The sequence below is a fragment of the Oryctolagus cuniculus genome, chromosome 2, assembly GCF_051225735.1.
Source record: "Oryctolagus cuniculus isolate XC-2025 breed Fujian yellow rabbit chromosome 2, ASM5122573v1, whole genome shotgun sequence".
NCBI lineage: Eukaryota > Metazoa > Chordata > Mammalia > Lagomorpha > Leporidae > Oryctolagus > Oryctolagus cuniculus.
This window is the reverse complement of record NC_142868.1, coordinates 182,326,691-182,346,650: the sequence shown is the minus strand read 5'-3', so window position 1 is coordinate 182,346,650 and position 19,960 is coordinate 182,326,691. Positions and strand designations below refer to the sequence as shown.

Genomic DNA, 19,960 nt, shown 5'->3' with positions numbered 1-19,960 from the left:
AGTGGAGGGTGGCTGTGGGGCTCGAAGAACGGGCAATGTGAGTGAGGACTGCAGCTGGATGGACTTGCTCACCACGCCCCCAGGTCCCTACAGGACACACGCACCTGGCCGCTGACTACGGCGCGTGCACGCGGAAGGACACTCACCGGCGGGTGCTTGCGCTTCCTCCCTGGCCTGCCCACTTTCCGGGCGGTGGTGCTGGGCTCCTGCCGCTCCTCTTTGCCACGAGGCTCCTCCTGCTCTTCTCCTTCCTGTGGGCACAGACACAGCTGGTGAGGCCAGAGGCTGATCCCACAGGCGCATCCCCCCCGGGCCGGCCTTGACCTCCCTCCAGCGAGGACTCCTCCCAGCCGAGGACAGCCAGGCTTCCCGGGCTGGGCCGCGTCGCTGCTGCCCCGCACGGTGATGAACCTCTTTTCCGCGTGGCAAGCCTTGAGACTCCTGTGGAGCCCCACGGAAACACAGCTTGGGGGGGCTGGTGCTGTGGTGCCTGCAATGCCAGCATCCCGTATGAGAGCCGGTTTGAGTCCCAGCTGCTCCACTTCCTGTCCAGCTCCCTGCTAATGCTCCTGGGAAAGCAGTGGAAGATGGCCCGAGTGCTTGGGCCCCTGTACCCATGTGGGAGAAGCTCCTGGCTCTGGCTTCTGCATGGCCCAGCCCTGGCCACTGTGGCCATTTGGGGAGTGAACCAGTGGATGGATGATCTCTCTCTCGCTCTGTGTCTCCCTCTTTCTCTGTAACTCTGTCTCTCAAAATAATTAAATGAACCCTAGAGAGAGAGAGAGGGAGAGAGAGAAATCCATCTTTGGGGTCCTTGGGGACAGCCTGCTGCCCTGCAGACTCCACCTCCCTCTCCTGCGGGCTGCATTTTCCGACCCCCAAAATCCCAGCACAGACCGTGGTAAAGGACTTGCTTCTGAGCTCAGAGTTTATTTGTAAGGGAAAAAAAAATCTTCCCAAGCAAACAATCACATTAGTGATCTACCCAACGAACCATCGTCATCAAAAAGAAACATTCCATCTGCCGACGTCTGAAGAGTGCGCGCTGACGGACGAGAGGCCGGCGCAGGAGATGGAGGGCGCCTGCCTGCACTGTGAACACTGCCGCCCGGAGCCCGTGGGCAGCACCGCCCGGCACCGCACAGGCGCGGCTCCCTCGGTCCCTCGGCTTGGCCCAAGTCTGGGCCAGAAGTGTGTGGCGCTGGCTGCACCCCCACCCGCACCCCACCCCCGGCACAGCATCAGTCCTACACCTAGAAAGTCCTGCCTCACTGCTCCAGCCTGGCCACAAACCACCCACAAGTCCATTCTGACTCAGCCCGGCTCCGGCATGACTAAGCCCCGGTGGCAGTGGCATTGGGGAAGGAGACACAGGGGACCCTGGCCCAGCAGAGGGACAGCAGGTGGCTCTTGATGGTCGGCGCAGGGTCAGGGGCCGAGGATGTCAACTGAGATGGCCCTCCAAGTCCCACTCAACTTTCATTTTCTGTGACTTCAAGATAGCATGTGGTTTGCCACTTGCATTTTCAGGTGACGGGGGTGGGGGACGGGCCAATGGAAACCAACTGCGACCAATTGCCGGGATCTGACCACGGGGACAGCATCACTGGCCCTCCGCCGGGCGGCGGTGGCGGCTGGCCTTTCCAGGCACACCGGCGGGATGGACCAGCCCAGCTCCAGGTCTCAGAGGCCTCCGAGGAGGTGCGAGTGGAGGGCAAGTGTCCTCTTGGGCCTCAGCAGCACAGGTCAAGTAGGAGAGAGAACGGCCAGAGGCGAGCGGAGGACGCGGGGCACTGTGGGGCGGGGAAGGTGAGCGGTGCCCCAGGAGGCTGCCAGGAGTCCCCAGGCTGGCCTTGGAGAGTGGTGTCACTCAGCTGTGTTGCACGACACGGCAGTGGGGACCAGGGCATTACAGGGGGAGTCCTTAAGAAGCCCAGCTCAGAGAGGGTCTGAAAGAGAAGGCGGGGGCGGGAGCAGGGGCGGGGAGAGACCCTGGACCCTGGAGGGGCCCTTTTCAGGAAAGCACCGCAGAGAGGCAGTGGGGGCAGGAAGGCAGCCAGCAGTGGGTGTTCTGGAAGGCCCAGCCCAGGGAGGGCCACGGGCACACGCCCCAGGGGAGGTGGGCCTGCTGGCTCTGAGCTGTCCTTGGGAGATTCCACAGCCACCCCATTGAAGAAGGGCTCGCTTGGTCCCCACGGGGAGGAAATGGTCCCTGACGCAGCCTGACGCCTGTGACGGCTTTGGCGGGATCCACTCAAGAATAGGAGGGCTGAGGCCCCAGCGCTGCTGTTGGTCTGATCCACCCCGCTAAACAGGCACCGTCTTGGTCAGCATTCACAAAACCGTCAGGGGCCGTGTGAGGTCACGGCCAGGGCACAAGCAGGAGCCCAGCGTGCGCGCCCACCGGCACCAGCGCCAGTCTCAGGTTCTTTGTCCACAGAAGGGGCGTACGAAGGAATCCACTTGCCTACTCCTCAGGTTTTGATGGGCAGATGAACAAATGATTCATCTCCTTGTCTGGTCTGGTCCTTGCTGAATCCCCGGGGCAAGAGCAGATTCTAGAGAAACCCGCACTGTCTAGGAACCCTGGGCTTTGAACAGTTTCTAGGACTTTCTTTTATTCTGAAATCATCAGCGACGTGAAAGCCCCTGATGGGCATAAAGCAGCCGTGACAGACACACCAGGCTCCCCTCAACAGTACAGAAACTCTCTGGGGACGCCACAGGTGACCCCTGTCGCCTGCACACAGCGGTCACCCCTCGCCCTCGCCATGAGTGCTGGCCTCGCCTGCTTTCCATGCTGCAACCAAGCCCGGGAGACAGGTGGGCCAGGGGGCGTGCCGGGGACCAGGCAGGGGCGCTGTGTGCCGAGCCTGTACCAGCACTGCGGCCTCGGGCACCCCTGGGTGGTGCTGGAGGAAACCGAGTCTCCACAACAGCACCCAGGTCTGGGCGACTCCCGGCCCAAGCCCTTCCCAACGGGCCCCGGGGCATGGGATTTCCCGCATCGTCCCTGCTGCGGGCGCGGGGCTGACACACGGACAGGGTGAGCAGATGGCCCCGGGCCGCGCCCCTCCAGGGAGGCGTATCAAGTGGTTCCTTCACGCATCTGTCACGGGGCCTGTTTTATTCAGTCTCTTTGCTGATGGGCTGAGCGAAGGAATGTAAAATATGCTTATCAAATCTGCAAGTAGCAGTGAATTAGGAGGCTCTGATGCCCGCCCGGGAGCAGCTGAGAGCGGTCACACACTGGGCAGGAACACATTTGCGCCCAGGTCAGTTTCCTCATGTGTCAAGGATGGGGCCCGAATGAGTCAGACCTTCCAGCGGGGGAGGGGAGAGAGCTGGGCTCGGGAGCTGGGTGGGGACTTTCTCTGCCTTTGACTTCGGGGCGCACGGCAAGCTGTCTCACCTCTCTGAGCCTTGCTTCCCTCATCTGTGAATGGGGGATCACCCAGTCCGCTTCACGGCCTTGTCGCGGGAATTCAGTGAGCAGCATACCCGAAGCTGACACGTGACAGCCGCCCGAGAACTGCTAACTTCCTCCCGCTCCACGCGTCCTGACCAAGACATTTCACAGAAGCACCTCGCTCCCTGCAAACCCCAGCTCGCAGCCCTGCACGTGCAGCTGTCACTCACGGCACAGACGGATGCCAGCATCTGGCAGAGCGCTGGGGCCCCCTGCTCTTTCCCAAGTGCAGAGCCCTCGCAGAGGGGGCTCCCGGGGCCTGAGGGGCAAGCCCCCCCCCACTTCGGCTGGGTGTAGGAAGGGCCTGGGGTCTGGCTGGATTGCCTGGGTCTTCTCTCCACACTGGGCGCCCAGCAGCGCACAGCAGGTACAAAAACAGCTGCTTCCCTCTCCGGCACCTTGGCAGACAGCTCTTCTGCCCAGGCCACCTTCCCCGCTGGCTTCCCAGCAAACCTGAACTCCCTTTCCCAGCCTCGCTGCCTCTGGGCCCCTCCTCCCATCCGTTACCTAGACTGAGCCTAGGCCTGACCCTTCCTCTCCAACAGGACAGGCCACTCAGCAAACGCAACTCACCCGCACACAGACGCACCCTGCCCCCAGGAGACAGGTGTCCCCTCACCCAGGGACTGTCTGGCCGAAGTCAGTGCCACAAATCAGCTTCTGCAGTGGGCGGCGCTCTGCCCTGAGCTGCCCAACACAAAGCTCTGTGCAGCTACAGCCACCGCAGGATGGTGCGCCCGGCGCGACCACGCCAACGACGACGGCAAACCCACCAGGCACTCACAGGGACAGAGGCGCCAGCTGACCCTGCAGGGGCTGGACAGAGCTGCGGCAGAAGCAGCAGTCACTTGGATGCGCTCACTTCCGGAGCCCTCCAGAGCCCCCACCTCCCAAAAGCCTACCCACCCTCCCTGATGAGTGACTGCTACATAGTAGGTGCTCAGGAAATTATCCAGGCCAGACACACAGCCGGGGGCACACGGACACATCCGCAAACGGCGTAGGAGGCTCCGGTGCCACTGGAATCTCTATGACCCCAGAGTCAGGGACTCACTTTCTAGGCTTGAACCTAATTGTTGCTTTACGTTTGTTTAATTCTTTCCAGCTTTCAAAGCACTTCACACTGGAAGGCCTCTTAGATTGGGCGGTTCCCGACAGCCTCTCTCTGAACTTCTAAGGCTATGATTTGACCTACATTTGCACGCAGCTCACTGCACGGATTATTTTAAGTCACGTACGACTTCTCTGATGAGCTGGGCTATGCCGATGATAATCTCTCCCAGCTATAGAACGTGGCAATGGGCAAGCATTTCCACACGTTACTCTACTTTATTCCTACGCTGCACAGGCAGCACAGCCAGGACTCTGAGGTTCACAGGGGTTATCTGGCTTGTAGCAATCCCTGAGAAGGGATCCTACAGAACCAAAATCCGCACCTCTGACCCCGGCCCGTGGAACCTTCCAGCACCACGTGCCACGGACCCTGCAATGCCACGGTCCACTCGCACACGTGTGCGCACACAGATGCGGTGACAGCACAAACCTGCAGGCAACCCAAGGCGAAGGCTTGCACACAGACGCACCCTGCCCCCAGGAGAGAGGTGTCCCTGGAGGCCCCCACCCAGAGCCAGCCGGGGGAGACATCCGTGCTCCCTTCAGAACTTAAACCTGATGCTTCGGACCCAGCATCGGTGAGCAGATGTCTCCAGCGGTGTGCGAGTCGAGGGGACGAACTTGTGGGGTCCAGCCAGCCACCTGCTTGGGCCCCCTGGGACAAGAAGCCCGTACAGCCCCTGCCAGTTGCAGGCTGGCCTCCCAGAGGCTGTCTGTGCTCATGGAATCGAGTACAACGAATCAGCTTCTACACTGGGCAGCGCTCTGCACTGGGCCGCCCAGCACGAGGCTCCGTGCAGGAGCACCACTGCAGGATGGTGTACCACGACAAGCCCACCAGGCGCTCACAGGGACAGACGTGCCAGCTGACCCCGCACGGGCAGCAGCAGCTATCGCTTGGGTGTGCTCGCTTCCGGCGCCCTCCAGAGCCCCCACCTCCCAAAAGCCCGCCCACCCTTTCTTTCCATTCCTCAGCGATATCTAACAGACATCAGGGCTTCATATTGTAATTGCAATGCAGGCCACACCCCTGCAGGGCAGGGGCCACGGGCCCAGCGGCCCCCTGCTGAGTCCCTGCAGCTCCTGAGTACTTGCCCACAGCAGGTGCTCCGTATGCGCTAAATGGCTGAAAATGGCCGTGCCTGAGGTTTCCCCAAGGCTGCAGCCCTGCCTCCACGGCCTGGGCCTCGCTGTTTTCTGCAGCCAGTGGAAGGGGGGCTGCAGGCCGGGCCAGACCTCACACCCACGAAGCAGCACATCCCAGCCAAGGTCACCCCAGGGGGTGCCAGTGAGGTCACAGGGCCAGGGGGGGCGAGTGCCCTCTCCTGAGGGCCCACTGTGTCCTGGATACAAAGATAAGCCAGTGGGGAAGGCGGGGTGGAGGCACACAGCAGCTAACGCCGCCGAGGCCAGCCGAGCGTGCCCGCAACTCTGCTGGCAGCCACCTCCGCGGGCACCCAGCCCGCTCCGCTGGCTCTCGCAGCAGCCCACCCAGGCTCTGCTCGGCCCTCACCTTCCAGAGGAGCCAAGATAAAATTACTTTGCAGCCGTGTGACCTGCGCCAAGTCTCTGAACCTCTCGAAACCTCAGTTCCTGGCCTGTTAAATGGGGAGAACGGGGGCCGGTGCTGTGAGGTAGCAGCGCTGGCATCCCATATGGCTCTCGGTCCGAGTCCTGGCTGCTCCACTTCCGATCCAGCTCTCTGCTGTGGCCTGGGAATCTGCCCAGTTGCGGCCATTTGGGGTGTGAACCAGTGGGTGGAAGACCTCTCTCTCTGCCTCTGCCTCTCTGTAACTCTGCCTTTCTAAAAATTAAGTATATATATATATATATATATTTTTAAATGGGGATAATGACAATAGGCACCTCCTGAGTTACCGTGGGAATGAAAGGAAACTCCTTTCCCCGCCCATCCACGCCGTCCCCACGTGACATGGGAGGATGCTCTGTGGCTCTCTGCAGGCCTCCAGCCCACCTCCCAGGTGTCCTGGGACAGCAGCTCCAGCTCCCTGATCTGCCTTTCCGACCCTGGCCCTGGGGGACCCGCCCCTCACCCGCGCTGGGCTCATCCTGACATTTAGGGCAGGAGAGCGCCCCCCAGCGGCAGCCGCTCTCCTGGCCCCCAGAACATAACAATGGTCCCCCATCCAGAGGTAGATCTCACTGCCATTTGCTTCTGTGTTGCTTCTGTCAACAGGTGACAGGACCTCAGGCCTCCTGTGCCTGCAGAACAGGAGAGAGAGAGAAGTTTCCCTCACACGCTGGGCTCTCAGTGGGCTCTCAGTGGGGCAGGCAAAGTGGTGCAGTGGGTTAAGCCATTGCACGCACTTCCTGCATCCTGTATCTGAGTGCTGGTTCGAATCCGGGCTGCTCTGCTCCAGATCCAGCTCCCTGCTAACGGCGTGGGAAGGCAGTGGAAGATGGCCTGAGTGCTTGGGCCCCTGCACCCACAAGGGAGACCTGGAGGAAGCTCCAGGCTCCTGTCTTCAGCCTGGACAGATCAGGGCCATTGCATCCATTAGGGGAGTGACCCAGTGGATAGAAGATATCTCTTTCTCTCTCTCTCTCTCTCTCCCCCTTTCTCCACCACTCTGCCTTTTAAATAAATAAATGAATATTTTAAAAGCAAAAAATAAGTAAATAACCCCTGGTGCTTACCTCCCATGCCCTGTGGGGCCTCACTGGCCCTAACCCACAAAGGTGCAGGCAGGCAAGTGAGGGAGTGACAGGGAAGCAACACACAGGTGAACACACAGAGCGACCCCCAGAATGACCCGTCAGGCGGAGGCAGTTGTGCCGCCCAGACACCGAGTCACGTGGCAGAGGCCAGATTGAAATACGGCTCTATTTCCAGAGTGCAGCCGGCCCCGCCCGGGACTGTGCTGACCGCAAGCTTAATTAAACTTGACATACAATCATGCCTAACTTAAGCACAAAACCTAGGTCCTGGGCGGCTCACGTGTGGGCGCTGCGGTACATCACACACCTGCCGCGGGAGACCCAAGCATCGGGTCACCTCCACGGAGCGCAAGACACACGGCCATGACCCGTGCTCCTGACCAGCAGGGGGCAAGTGGCTTTTCCTCTAAGTGACCACCTGAAGCCCAGAGCCAGCCTCAGCGATGGCGTCGGGGCACTGGGGGGTCACAAAGGCGGAGTATGCCAGGAGGGGCCCACAGACCCGTGCGTCAGCAAGAACGCAGAGCCCGGGGCTGGCAGGCACCTGCCCAAGGATGCTCTTGAGCTTTCGTCCCAGGGCAGGGAGACCCTCAGAGCCCGAGCGAAATCAGTGCTTGCCAGGCCTCTGGGCTGGACTCCGAGGGGCAGCACTGGCCATGTATGTGCGCTCACACGCCTGTACATGTATACACATATACACATATGTGTACATGTGGCTGTGCTCCCCAGAACCAATCCTCGCACACACACACTGCCCTTCTGCTCCACAGCAGGACAGGGTGTAATCGGGGGCTGCTCAAGAGGCCCCTTCCTCCTCGGGGTGGGGGGCTGGGCCCCCCATCTCTATCTTCCTGCCCCCACTCTTTCACTAGCTCCTCCAGGGATGGTGACTTGGTTCACCCAGTAGACGGCGCAGCCCTCCTGCGTGCTACTCAGGTGTCCAAGTCCGGAGCAAGAGAGGGAGGGAGGGGAGAGGCGGCAGGAGTGGCAAGCAGCAGCGCATCCACAGCAGGGTCTCCACTGCACGTGCACACAGCCCGCACGCCGGCTTGCGTGTGCGACAGCCTACAGGAAGTGAGGTGCCCCCAAGTCCACCCAGGGCGGGGCAAGGCTCTCTCTGGCCATCCCGACTTCCGGTCTAACACAGCACACTCGAACCTGCAGCAGAGGCCCCTGGAACGTCCACGGTCGCCTTGCCCACTCCCTCTGCGCGCCAAGGGCCACCCCCCACAACCTGCACATCCCCTCTAAGCTCCTGGCCTCCCTGCTGCTCTCCTCCCCACTGTCTCCAGCAAGGCCTGTCCCCTCCCTCTGAGCCCCACTGACCAGCTCACCTGACCACAGTCAGGGCTGTCTCCCCCTTGCCCCCCCAACAGCCCACACCCTTCCCATCGTGTGGTTGCCGGGCGGGGGCGCACACCCCCATGAGACTACACGGCCAGGCCGCCACCGCCCAGAGCTCTGCACCTGCCTGCAGGACCTGGACCCCGCCAGCAGGGTCGCACCCACCCTTGCTTTCCCTGCCTTTCTCTCCATAGGACGAGCACCTGCTCTGTGCCACTGCAGGGCCCAGCCCCCTCCTCCCCAGAGTTTCCCACCCAGCAGTCCGGCCTTTGTAGCCTGATGGTCTTCCCAGGTGCAGCTGCTGTGGGGAGCAATGCAGGGCGGCCCGAGGCAGGACTTGGGCCAGAGAAGAGGGAGCATTAGGGAGAGGGCCTACCCTGGGCAGAGGAAACCCACACACAAAGGCCTGGCAGCTCCAGGAAGAACTGGAGTGAAAGGTGCCTGGAGGCGTGGCAAGGAGGCTGGAAGGGCGTATGGGGCCAGGCGGCAAAGGGGCCAGCAGGCGGCCACACCCCTTCCCTCAGGCTCACCAAACAGTTCCTTTGTGCCCGGTGCCTGTGGCGCCTCTGCCATGCTCCGTGGGCTGCAGACCAAGCCTGTGCCTCCCCCTCTGCAGCTTCCCCGGGGCCTGGCATTCACAGGCGGCCATGGTGGCTGCCGGAGACTCTGACCGCCCTCCCCGGGGCAGCTCCCTGGCGCTGATGGAGCCAGCCCGGAGGTGCCAGGGAGGTGTGCCAGGTGAGCCGGCGTGCGCGGCGTGGGAGTGGGCTTGAGGCCCGGCAGCTCACCGCCACGCACTCGCTCTATCGGCCCGGGGGATCTGTGGCTGGGCGTGTGTTGCTGCTCGAGCCAGAGCAGTTACTATGGGTAGATAATAATAGCAGTCGTAATCCTTCATAATTGGACCAGACTTTGCTGTCTGCAGGGTACTTCCATGCCCATGACCTCATCTGACTTCCACAACCGCCCCGTAAAACAGGCAGGGCTAGAGTTTCTATCCCCAGTTTCCAGCTGAGCAAACACAAGCCCAGATGGCCTGAAGTCACATCTCCAGTGAGTGGCATCCTCTGGCCTGGGACCTGAGCCTTCTGACTCCTCGGCCAGCTCCCCATCCCCATCCTGAACCCCTCGATATTGTGGGCCTGGCTTGTCCATGGGAGGGGGCCAGGAGTGACACAAGGCGGTGGAGCCAGCTACCTGCCACCATCCCCCCCACCCAGCAAGCGCCTGGCTCTAGAGCTGTCTGCACATCCGGCCTGGGCAGGGGGAGGCTCCGGGTCACTTAATTCAGCTGGCGCCATGGCTCACGTGGTTAATCCTCCACCTGTGGTGCCGGCATCCCATATGGGCGCTGGGTTCTAGTCCCGTTTGCTCCTCTTCCAGTCCAGTTCTCTGCTGTGGCCCGGGAGGGCAGTGGAGGATGGCCCAGGTCCTTGGGCCCTGCACCCGCTTGGGAGACCAGGAGAAGCACCTGGCTCCTGGCTTCAGATCAGCGCAGTGCCGGCCGTAGTGGCCATTTAGGGGGTGAACCAACGGAAGGAAGACCTGTCTCTGTCTCTCTCTCACTGCCTGTCAACCTGTCTACCTGCCAAATAAAAAAAAAATTCCTTAAAAAAAAATTCAACAGAGGAACAGAGCCAGGCCCAACCAGAGCAGGGAACCAGCACCAGCCATGGCGACCACAATGGGCACAGGTGGCTGTGGGCCGCCCGGCTCCATGGCTGCAGGCTGGACAGGCAAGTCGCTGGACACGAGGGTGTGTGTGTGTGTCTGTGTGTGTCCCTGGGCTCTGTGGGCACGAGGGTGTGTGTGTGTGTGTGTGTGTCCCTAGGCTCTGTGGGCATGAGGGTGTGTGTATGTGTGTGTGTGTCCCTGCGCTCTGTGGGCATGAGGGTGTGTGTGTCCCTGGGCTCTCTGGGCATGAAGGTGTGTGTGTGTGTCCCTGGGCTCTGTGGGCACGAGGGTGTGTGTGTGTGTATGTCTGTGTCCCTGGGCTCTGTGGGCATGAGGGTGTGTGTGTGTGTGTGTGTATCCCTGGGCTCTGTGGGCACGGATATGTGTGTGTGTGTATGTCCCTGGGCTCTGTGGGCATGAGGGTGTGTGTGTGTGTGTGTGTGTGTGTCCCTGGGCTCTGTGGGCACGAGGGTATGTGTGTGTGTGTCCCTGGGCTCTGTGGGCATGAGGGTGTGTGTGTGTGTGTGTGTGTGTCCCTGGGCTCTCTGGGCACGAGGGTGTGTGTGTGGGTGTGTCCCTGGGCTCTATGGGCATGAGGGCGTGTGTGTGTGTGTGTGTGTCCCTGTGCTCTGTGGGCACGAGGGTGTGTGTGTGTGTGTGTGTGTGTCCCTGGGCTCTGTGGGCACGAGGGTGTGTGTGTGTGTGTCCCTGGGCTCTGTGGGCACGAGGGTGTGTGTGTGTGTGTGTCCCTGGGCTCTATGGGCATGAGGGTGTGTGTGTGTGTGTGTGTGTGTCCCTGGGCTCTGTGGGCACGAGGGGGTGTGTGTGTGTGTGTGTGTCCCTGGGCTCTGTGGGCACGAAGGTGTGTGTGTGTCCCTGTGCTCTGTGGGCACGAGGGTGTGTGTGTGTGTGTGTGTGTGTGTCCCTGGGCTCTGTGGGCACGAGGGGGTGTGTGTGTGTGTCCCTGGGCTCTGTGGGCACGAGGGGGTGTGTGTGTGTGTCCCTGGGCTCTGTGGGCATGAGGGTGTGTGTGTGTGTGTGTGTGTGTCCCTGTGCTCTGTGGGCACGAGGTGTATGTGTGTGTGTGTATGTGTGTGTGCGCGTGCACAGGACCCATAGCCAGCATGCAGAAGAGGCTCCCGTCTAGACCCACTGCCGACAGGCTGGGCTCAGCGCCCTCAGCTGTAGAGCTGGGCCACTGTACTTGCCCTTTTTGTCTCCAAAGACAAGTGGAACAACAGGAGGGAACCCCTCAGAAAACAGAAACACCTCTGAGGATGGGCGGGGAGGGGCAGGAAGGGACTGAGCACGTATGAGCAGGTCTCAGAGCTCCGCCGGCCTCCTGCAGGCAGTACCGGGCCCCAGAGAGCGCAGGAGCCCCACAGCTGCTGCCAACCCCGCATTCCACAAACAAAACTGCTGCAGCCGTGAGCGGCCCCTCTGCGGCTCCCAGACCCCAGCAGGCGTCACCAGCCCCTACCACGCCAGGCAGAGGAAGGAGCTATGGGGGCGCGGGCACAGCAGCCCCAAGAGCCGGGGACCCACAGGCACCGTCGTGCGGGCAGGGGTGCCGAGTCACAGTGCTGAGGGCTCCGGGGAACCTGTCCTGTGGATGCACCAGGCCCCGCAAGGTCCCGAGGCAGCCTGTAGCGCCCAGGGGGGCTTCCCACCCGTGTGGCGTGAGCCCCTCTAACTGGTGTAGGCCCAGCCTGCTTCTTGGCATTAGGGTGGAGGGCTCACAACTCTGAAAACAGCTCCCAGGCCAGAAGCCACCACCTCTCCGGCACACCCCCACCGTCACCCCATGAGTGGCAGGGTGGGCTTCGCGCCACCTCCTGTGGAAGCCAGGGATGGGTGGCCACACCACCACCCAGGGCTCAACCTCCTGCTCCACCTCCAGCGTGGAACCGTTCCCGGCCTCAGTGTCCCCATCACCACCACCGGGACGCCACCCTGCTGCGCGGGGTGCTCGGAGCTCAGCACACCCCAGCTGTCCCCCGACCCGCGGAGCCCGCCGCTCACCTTTCGGTCCTCGTCCCGCTCCGGAGCGGAGCTGCTGGTGTCCCCGGGGCCGCTGGAGGGCATGGCGGGCAGCTGGGTGGCAGGAGGCAGGCCGGGGGCGCGCGGGGCTGGGGGGCTGTCGGGCTTCGAGGAAGGAGTTATCGTGGTCTCGGCGGGCGGGGGTTAAAGTGTGAACATAGGTCCCGGCCTTGGGCCCGCTGGCGAACGCTGCCTCGGTGCTGCTGGGTTCTGGCTTCGGAAGGCTCCACCTGCGGGAGATGGGAAGCGGGTGAGCAGGGCAGGGCGCCCACCCCCGCCCCCACCCGTCCCCAGCCCAGGGCCACGCCTGGCTTGTGAGGCCTCGGGCCTCTGGCCTCACCCCATCTCCCGGCCTCACCAGTGCCCCAGAGACTGGGGAAGCCGAGGCAGGCTCTGGCGGCGTGGCACGGCCAGGCTCCCTCAGGGCCCCCACAGAGCCCCGCTGCCGCGTTGCCGCGCTGGGCGCCTCCTCCCTTCTCGCCCCCGCCGCCGCCGTCGCCGCCGCCGTGTGCGTCTGTGCTTCCCGCACCCTCCCTCCCACCCCAGCCAGCCCCTGGGAAATCCCAGCCTCCCCCAGAGGCCCCCGGCCCCCGGCTACATTTTCCTTCCAGTCTGTCCTCACCCGACCCCCACCCCCACACCGCGGGCGCCACGTGGAGGAAGTGAGCGGCGGTCACAGGATGTAGTGAAATGAGTGTCACCTCACTTCAGGACCAGCGCCGGGGCCCACACAGCGCTGAGATCTGAGCTCAGGCCGCAGCCAGGCTCACGGCCCCGGTCCGGGGCTCAGCTCTCTAGGGGACGCCCTGGAGGGGAGAGGCCACGGGCTCCGCCACGGCCACGCCGAGCCAGAGCTGGTGGGCTTCGGTGGACCCTCCGAACCCAGGGGGCTCTGCAACCTCCCTAGGTCAGGTGTGGGCCTGAAGCCAGCCCAGTAACAAAGCCAGGGCCACGGGCCACAGCTGGGCGCCCAGGATGAGGGGGGTGAGGGTGGGGAGGGGGTGCTGGTGCCTCAGCCCCCCTGCACTAACGGCGCAGAGCTCCCCAGCCCCCCAGCCCCAGGGAGAGCGCCAGGCCTGCCCGGGAGGGGCTTGGCAGCCAGGGGAAAGTGGGAGGCCAGCTGGATCAGGGCCACCCACACCCTTCCCCTTGCAGTTCCCCTGCTGCTCCCCCGGGCTCCCCTCCCTCCTGGGCTTCTCCTCCCATCCCCCTCCAGCCAGAGCTCCCTGGAAAACCAGGAACCGGAGGCGGCACAGGCACAAGCTTGGCTCTCCCGGGGGGGGGGAGAGGGGGGGCAGTCCCTGCAGGGGGTGGGTACCCAAATCCCAGCCTTGCCCTGGGAGAAGTGGGAGAAGGCTGGAGCTGGGAGGGGCCTTGTGGGGGCCAGGACAGGAAGGGCCCAGACAGGGCGAGGGCCCCCTGCCCCCTCCACCCCAGCTCAGCCGCAGGAAGTCCAGGTATACCGCACCTCATTTCCCCACACTCAGGCCTTGCTCCCAGAGGGCACCGTGGGAGGAGTCCCCGGCAGACACCGGGCAGAGCTCCCACGGCACCAATCCTAGCTCCCGGCTGCACCTGAGGCCCCGGCCGGTTAGGACTTGAACCCAGGTTTCTCTGATTCTACAGCTCTGGGGTTGGGCTCTCGGGAAGCTACTCACACCCAACTCGTACGGCAACAGGGCCCGGGAGCCAGCAGCACCCCGGCAGCCAGCGATGCCCTCGGTACTCCCCACCCCCAACAAAGCCTTCGGAAGATACAGAGGCTGAGAGAGGCAGAGAGGCGGGGGAAGGACACGGACCCCCGTCACACGCCCAGGTCTCCCTGGCCTCAGTTCCCATCCGTCAGATGGGAGTGGTGGACCTGCCCAGCTGTTGGAAACCCACGGGCAATGAGGCCGGAGGTGTGGCCGGACAAGGCTGGGGCCCCAGAATGGAGAATGCGAGACCCAGGCACGAAGGAAGGAAGCAGAGTTTGTCTCAACGCTGCCCGGGAGACAGGCAGACGGCACCTGTGCCCCCAGCAGCACTGCCCGTCGGGAGAAGCCGGGACCTCCGCGGGGACAGCAGGACATCACGGGCACTGACCCTGGAGGCAGGCCCCGGAAAGGAACGGAAAGAGACGCTTCCTCATTCGCTTCTGCGCCACTCGAGAGCCTGACGTCTGAGCGGCAGAAACCGCCCTCACATTAACACAGCTGACCTGAGCCGCCCCCCCGGTCCCCTGTGCTGCCCCATGGACCACCCCAGGCAGCAGGCGGGCCTCAAGCCCACCGGCGTCATCTAGAACCATCCAGCATGGCAGGCCACGTACTGCAGCACCCTGGGGGCCCCCTTCATGTCCAAGGTCCCCGGGCTCAGCACAGCACAATCCCCACCCCACCCCACCCCCGCCTGGACAAGCTGCCTCCTCTCAGGCGGCCTGGGCGCCGGGCGTGGGCTGCTCCGGGGCCCTAGGTCCCCACACGGCAGCCAGCATCCATTACGCAGCACCGCCCTGCTACTCCAGCTGTCCCCAGAACCCAATTGCCACCAAACACCTCTGCCAGGATCCCTGCTTCCACGACCACCGTGCCCACGGTGACCATGAATAACGTGGCTCACAGCAACAGGGACGTCTCTTAGGGAATCCGAGTGTGTGGGTGTCGCTACTACTACGTGGACCACCAAGCTATTACGGAAAGGGATTGGGCTGTCTGAATACACACCAGGTTCCACTGCCTTCCACACACAACCCTGAACAGATGTATTCCGCACTTTTTTTACATACTGCTTTTTATTCTTCCAAAAGGCAGAGAAGCAGAGAGGCAGACACAGAGAGGTGGACAGAGAGAGCTCCCGTTCGCTGCTTCACTTCCCAAGTGCCCACCACAGCGGGCGTTGGGCCTGGTCCAAAGCCAAGAGCTGGAACCTCGATCCGGGTCCCCTGCGTGGGTGGCAGAGACCCAAGTCCCTGAGCCACCAGCATGGTCTCCTAGGATGCACATTACCAAGTTGCTGGAATAGGGAGCTAAGGCAGGACTCAAACCCAGGCACTCTGAGATGAGGTGCAGGCATTTAACAGCTATGCCAAATACCCACCCAGGATTTTTTTTTTTTAAGAAGATGTAAATTCACAAGACAAGAGATTCCACTATCCAGATCTGGAGAACTGCAAAGCAGCCCTGGGACCACCACATTTGAGGCAGGGGTATGAACACCTATTTGTAACAGAGTCCTGGACGTGACAGCGTCAGCTGCTCTGGGACTAGGGGTGAAGAGGGTGCAGGTGTGAAAATCAAGAGACGGAACGAAAGCAGCGAAATCCCCCGAGTCTGAAGGCTTATTCCTGTTCTCTGGAGGGCATAAACCAAGGACACTTTGCACACAGCCAAGTGGCACAGGGGAGAGTGGTGACGCATCAAAGCCAAGGGCACGAAGCTGACTCGCCCACTGTGAGTGCCTCGGGCTCTTCCGCAGCAGGGCCCAAGAATGCTGGCAGGGGCTGGCATCGTGGGCAGTGGGCTGAGTTTCTGCTTGGGACCCCTGTATCCCCCCATCAGTGCACCGGTTCGAGTCCCGGTTGCTCTGCTTCTGATCCAGCTTCCTGCTCATGTGCCTGGGAGGGCAGCAGATGATGGCTCAAGGACTTGGGCCCCCTGGCATCCACATGGGAGGACCCGGATGGAGTTCCTGGCCCCTGACTTTGGCCTGGCTCAGCCAGGGGAGTGAACCAACTGGTGGGAATCTCTGTCTCTCTGTTGCTCTGCCTTTCAGGTAGATGGAAATTTATTTTTTTTAAGATGGCAGTCCAAGTAGACACACGGGAAGGCACCGTGTGTGAGACTCTGAATGCTGCTGTGTCCAGGGGAGGAAAGTGGGTCCGAGAGCACCGAGCCAGCGCAGCCTCAGACTGCTCAGCACCAGTCCTGCCAGCAGACCGCCGGGCACCCACACCTACACCAGTCCCGACCTGGAGTGCTCTTGGCCCAGCCACGCCGTCGTCAACTGGGGGAGTCAAGACACTTTCAGACGCACAAGGTCTCTCAAGCTCTGTCTCAGCAAGGTGTCCCCTGAGACCGGGACAGAGGAGCAGGGAGTCTCAGGAGGACAGTGGAAAGAGAACATGACGGCAGCCTGGTCCCCAGAGTGTCCGGTGCTGTTGTCGCCACGCCCTCTGCCACTGGACCCGACAGATCCGGGTATCACTCACCGCCACACTCCGCCATACAAACCCAAGAACTGATTGATGTCGGATATCGGTGGGCACTCGTCTTGGAGGATGACCCCAAGCTGGGAGTGACAGGGACACCAGTACTTGAGCCATCACCAGCTGCTTCCCAGGCTGTGCATGGGCGGGAGGCTGGATCAGAAGTGCAGCAGCTGGGACTTGCGCCAGGTCCACCAGCACGGGACGTGGGCATCCCAGGAGGTGACCTAAGTCACTCTGCCAAGTGCCTGCCCCCACCTTTCACTTCTAAGGACCCTGGTGGTTCCACTGGACCCACCCAGCTCACCCAGGATAAATCTCCCATCCAGCCCAGGGTCCTCAGCGTAGTCACACCTGCAGGGTCCCTTTTGCCACGTAACCTCACACGTTCACAGGGTCAGGGGAGTAGGACTCCCTGCCTGGGAGCTCACCACTGCCTGCTGCAAGCACACGCATACGCACACTGACAGATGCACAGGACACCCCGGAAGAACCCTGCAAGTTTTGTTGATAGCGCCCCTGCCACAAAAACTACCAAGGAGGGTGGCTGGGGAGTCGAAAGGTTGGCCGTGGACGAGGCCTGCTAACTAGGAAACCAATGGAGGACTTCGGCATAGGGGCATCAGTGCAGCGTGGACGCACATCACTCAGAAACACGGACGTGAACTTGCCAGAAGAAACGGCGGAAGGAAGGAGGGTGGCTGCCTCTGAGACCGGGAAGAGAGGAGCAGTCAGGAACAAGGGTGTTTTGTGAGATTTCAGTCCCGTTTGACTTAAGTTATGTGCGTAGGCAACCGTGAGTAATAAGAATGAAGGAGACAGAATGTGGGTGGGACACGCACGGTGGTGCTGCGGGTGAAGCCGCTGCCTGGGACATCTGCATTCTACACTGACGCCTCCGGGACCCAGGCCTGCCGCCTCCTCCGCTCTGACCCTGCTCCTCGCTGATTCACCTAAGAGGAGCAAGTGCTTGGGCCCCTGCCACTCTCGCGGGAGACCCAGGTGGGGCTCCTGCCTCTGACTTTGCCCTGGCTCAGCGCTGGCTCTTGTGAGCATCTGGGTCGGAGAGTGAACAAATGGATGGATGATCTCTGTTTTCCTCTGTCACTCAAATAAATTAAATAAAACGAGTAAATAAACATTGAGAAGGAGAAAGGGGGCGGCCTTATTAAGAGGCGCACGTCCCACGTGCAGCAGGGCTGGTGTCTGCCTAGGGGCCTCCTGTGTGAGTCCAGGGCAGCTGCTCTGAGAGCCCGGCGCCCAGAACTGCCACCATCGACACCGCCTCCCTCCCCACTGCTCCCCCAGCCTCACCAAACGTGTCATCCTCCAAATACATCATTTCCATCCAGGCCAGCCCAGGCTCTGCACCTGCACCTTCCATAACCCCGGCCACGGGCCCCCGCCGCCTCATTAGCGCCCCCTAGGCCCAAAGACCCACAGGTCCAGCACCTCCCAGCCATCATCAGGGCCATCCCTGCCACCACAGTCCCAGAGCCATGCCCCTGGCTGCTCAGCCCCCAGCTCCTGGGCACAACCCCCCACAGCCAGTGCCAGCTGCGAGGTCCCCTGACGGACCCATCCCAACAGGGCCCGTGTAGAACTGTCTCCTTCCAGAGCCGAACCCTCAGTGTCCACAAACCCAAAGCCTTGCTGCACCCCAAACACCCCCAGGCATCACCGAGGGGCCCCGCCCCTCCATCCCAGGTCCCCTGCCCTTCCCCCAGGCAGACCTGGGTTTGGTTGTGCTCGTGGCTCCACCCCCACCCCAGGTGCAGAGCACGTGCCCAGGCAGAGCCAAGCAGAGCCCGGCCTGGGACGAGGTGGAGCTGCTGTCTTGCAGCTGCCACGTGGGGCGGGCTTGCCTGAGATCAAAGGCAGAGGGCTCAGACTTCACAGCCGCGGCACCTGCAGGCGGGGCGTCTCACACACTCCTCTGGCCTGAGTCTATGACTGGCGGCTGACACGGCCCTGACTCACACGCCAGTCTCAGCCTCCTGTGGTCCTCCCAGGGAGGCCGACTGCATGGGGTCCCATCCTGGCCTCCTTCCTTTCACCCACTGATTTACTCCCCAAATGCCCACAACAGCCACGGCTGGGCCAGGCCAAAGCCAGGAGCCGGTAACTCCATCTGTCTCTCAAGTTGGTGGCAGGGGCCCAAGCACCTGGGCCATCCCCTGCTGTCTTCCCAGGACATCAGCAGGCAGCTGGGTCAGAAACAGAGCAGGCAGGACTCGAACCAGGCACTCTGTGGTGGGATTCGGGCTTCCCAAGCGGTGGCTTAACCCACTATACCACAGCACCTGCCCCCGGCCTTATTTCTCATCAGCTCTGGGATCTGACCCCAAACCATGCCTCAGTCTCCTCAGCTGTGAAATGGGGAGAACGAAGAGTACTCACCACCCGGGCTGCTGTGAGGTTTAAATTGGGATGCATTAAAAATGTTTACAAGAGTGGCTGGCACAGGGAAAACACCCAATAAGCCTTCAGGATTATCTGTCCCTGACTCACCCGGCCAGCAGCCTTCACCTCCTCAGAATTCATGGGGCGCCCGCGGGCAGCCAGCACCGGCGCCGAGTCCTGGCGCTCACCACACCCCCGAGCAGCCAGCCCGGCACACGGAGCATCTTCTCAATCCTTACAGCCCACCCAACTCTCGGGAGTCAGGGGCTATTTTATTTTCATTTTATTTGAAAGGCAGGGAGACAGAGAGACAGCAAGAGACACAGAGAGAAGAGAGATCCGTCCGCTCATTCACTCCCCAAATGCCTGCAACAGCCAGAGCTGGGTCAGGCAGAAGCCGGGAGCCTACAACTCCATCTGGGTCTCCCCTGTGGGTGGCAGGGGCCCAAGCACTCGAGCCATCAGCTGCTGCCTCCCAGGGTGCACACAGCAGGAAGCTGGATTAGAAGCAGAGTAGCCGGCACTCAAACCAGATACTCCAATGTGCTACTGGGCCTCCCCAGTGGCATCCTAACCGCTCTGTCAAATGACTGCCCCAAAGTGGCTGCTATGTTTACCCCCAGATGAGAAAAACACAGTACAGAGAGGATGATGAGATCGCCCAAGGTCCCAGAGCTCGTGGGTGGTGGAGGCAGCAGATGCGATCCAAGTGTCTCCCACGGAGCTGCCCACGGTCCTGCACCCCTCAGAATCACCCACGGCCAGGCTGTGGCTGCTCCAGACACGTTAACTTGGATGCAGCGTGGTCAGAAAATAAAGCTTCAGGGCAGGCGTCTGACGCAGTAGTTCAGACACCACTTGGGACACCCACATCCCATGCGGCAGTGCCTGGGTTTGGGTCCCAACTCCACTCCCAATCCCAGCTTCCTGCTCACACCCTAGGAGGCAGCAGCTGACGGCTCAAGAACTTGGGTCCCCGCCACCCACAGGGGAGACCCGGACTGAGTTCCACGCTCTGGGCTTCAGCCTGGCCAAATCAGGCTGTTGTGGAG

General features: G+C 62.0%; 1 protein-coding gene across 4 annotated transcripts in view; it reads right to left on the bottom strand.

The window, feature by feature from the left end:
* DNMT3A (DNA methyltransferase 3 alpha) overlaps positions 1-19,960 on the bottom strand; it is a 91,884-nt gene that overhangs the window by 54,352 nt on the left and 17,572 nt on the right. For 2 of the 4 annotated variants that reach the window (XM_051840839.3, XM_051840833.3), the window contains exons 2-3: positions 12,302-12,549; positions 147-251 (exon numbers count right to left, since the gene is read on the bottom strand). In XM_051840839.3, the coding sequence (XP_051696799.1) occupies positions 147-251; positions 12,302-12,364 (168 nt within the window). In that variant the 5' untranslated portion in view covers positions 12,365-12,549. Of the gene's footprint in view, positions 1-146; positions 252-12,301; positions 12,550-12,677; positions 12,823-13,787; positions 13,892-19,960 lie in introns of those variants that run through there. The other 2 variants (XM_089326727.1, XM_051840847.3) reach the window with 2 other exon arrangements.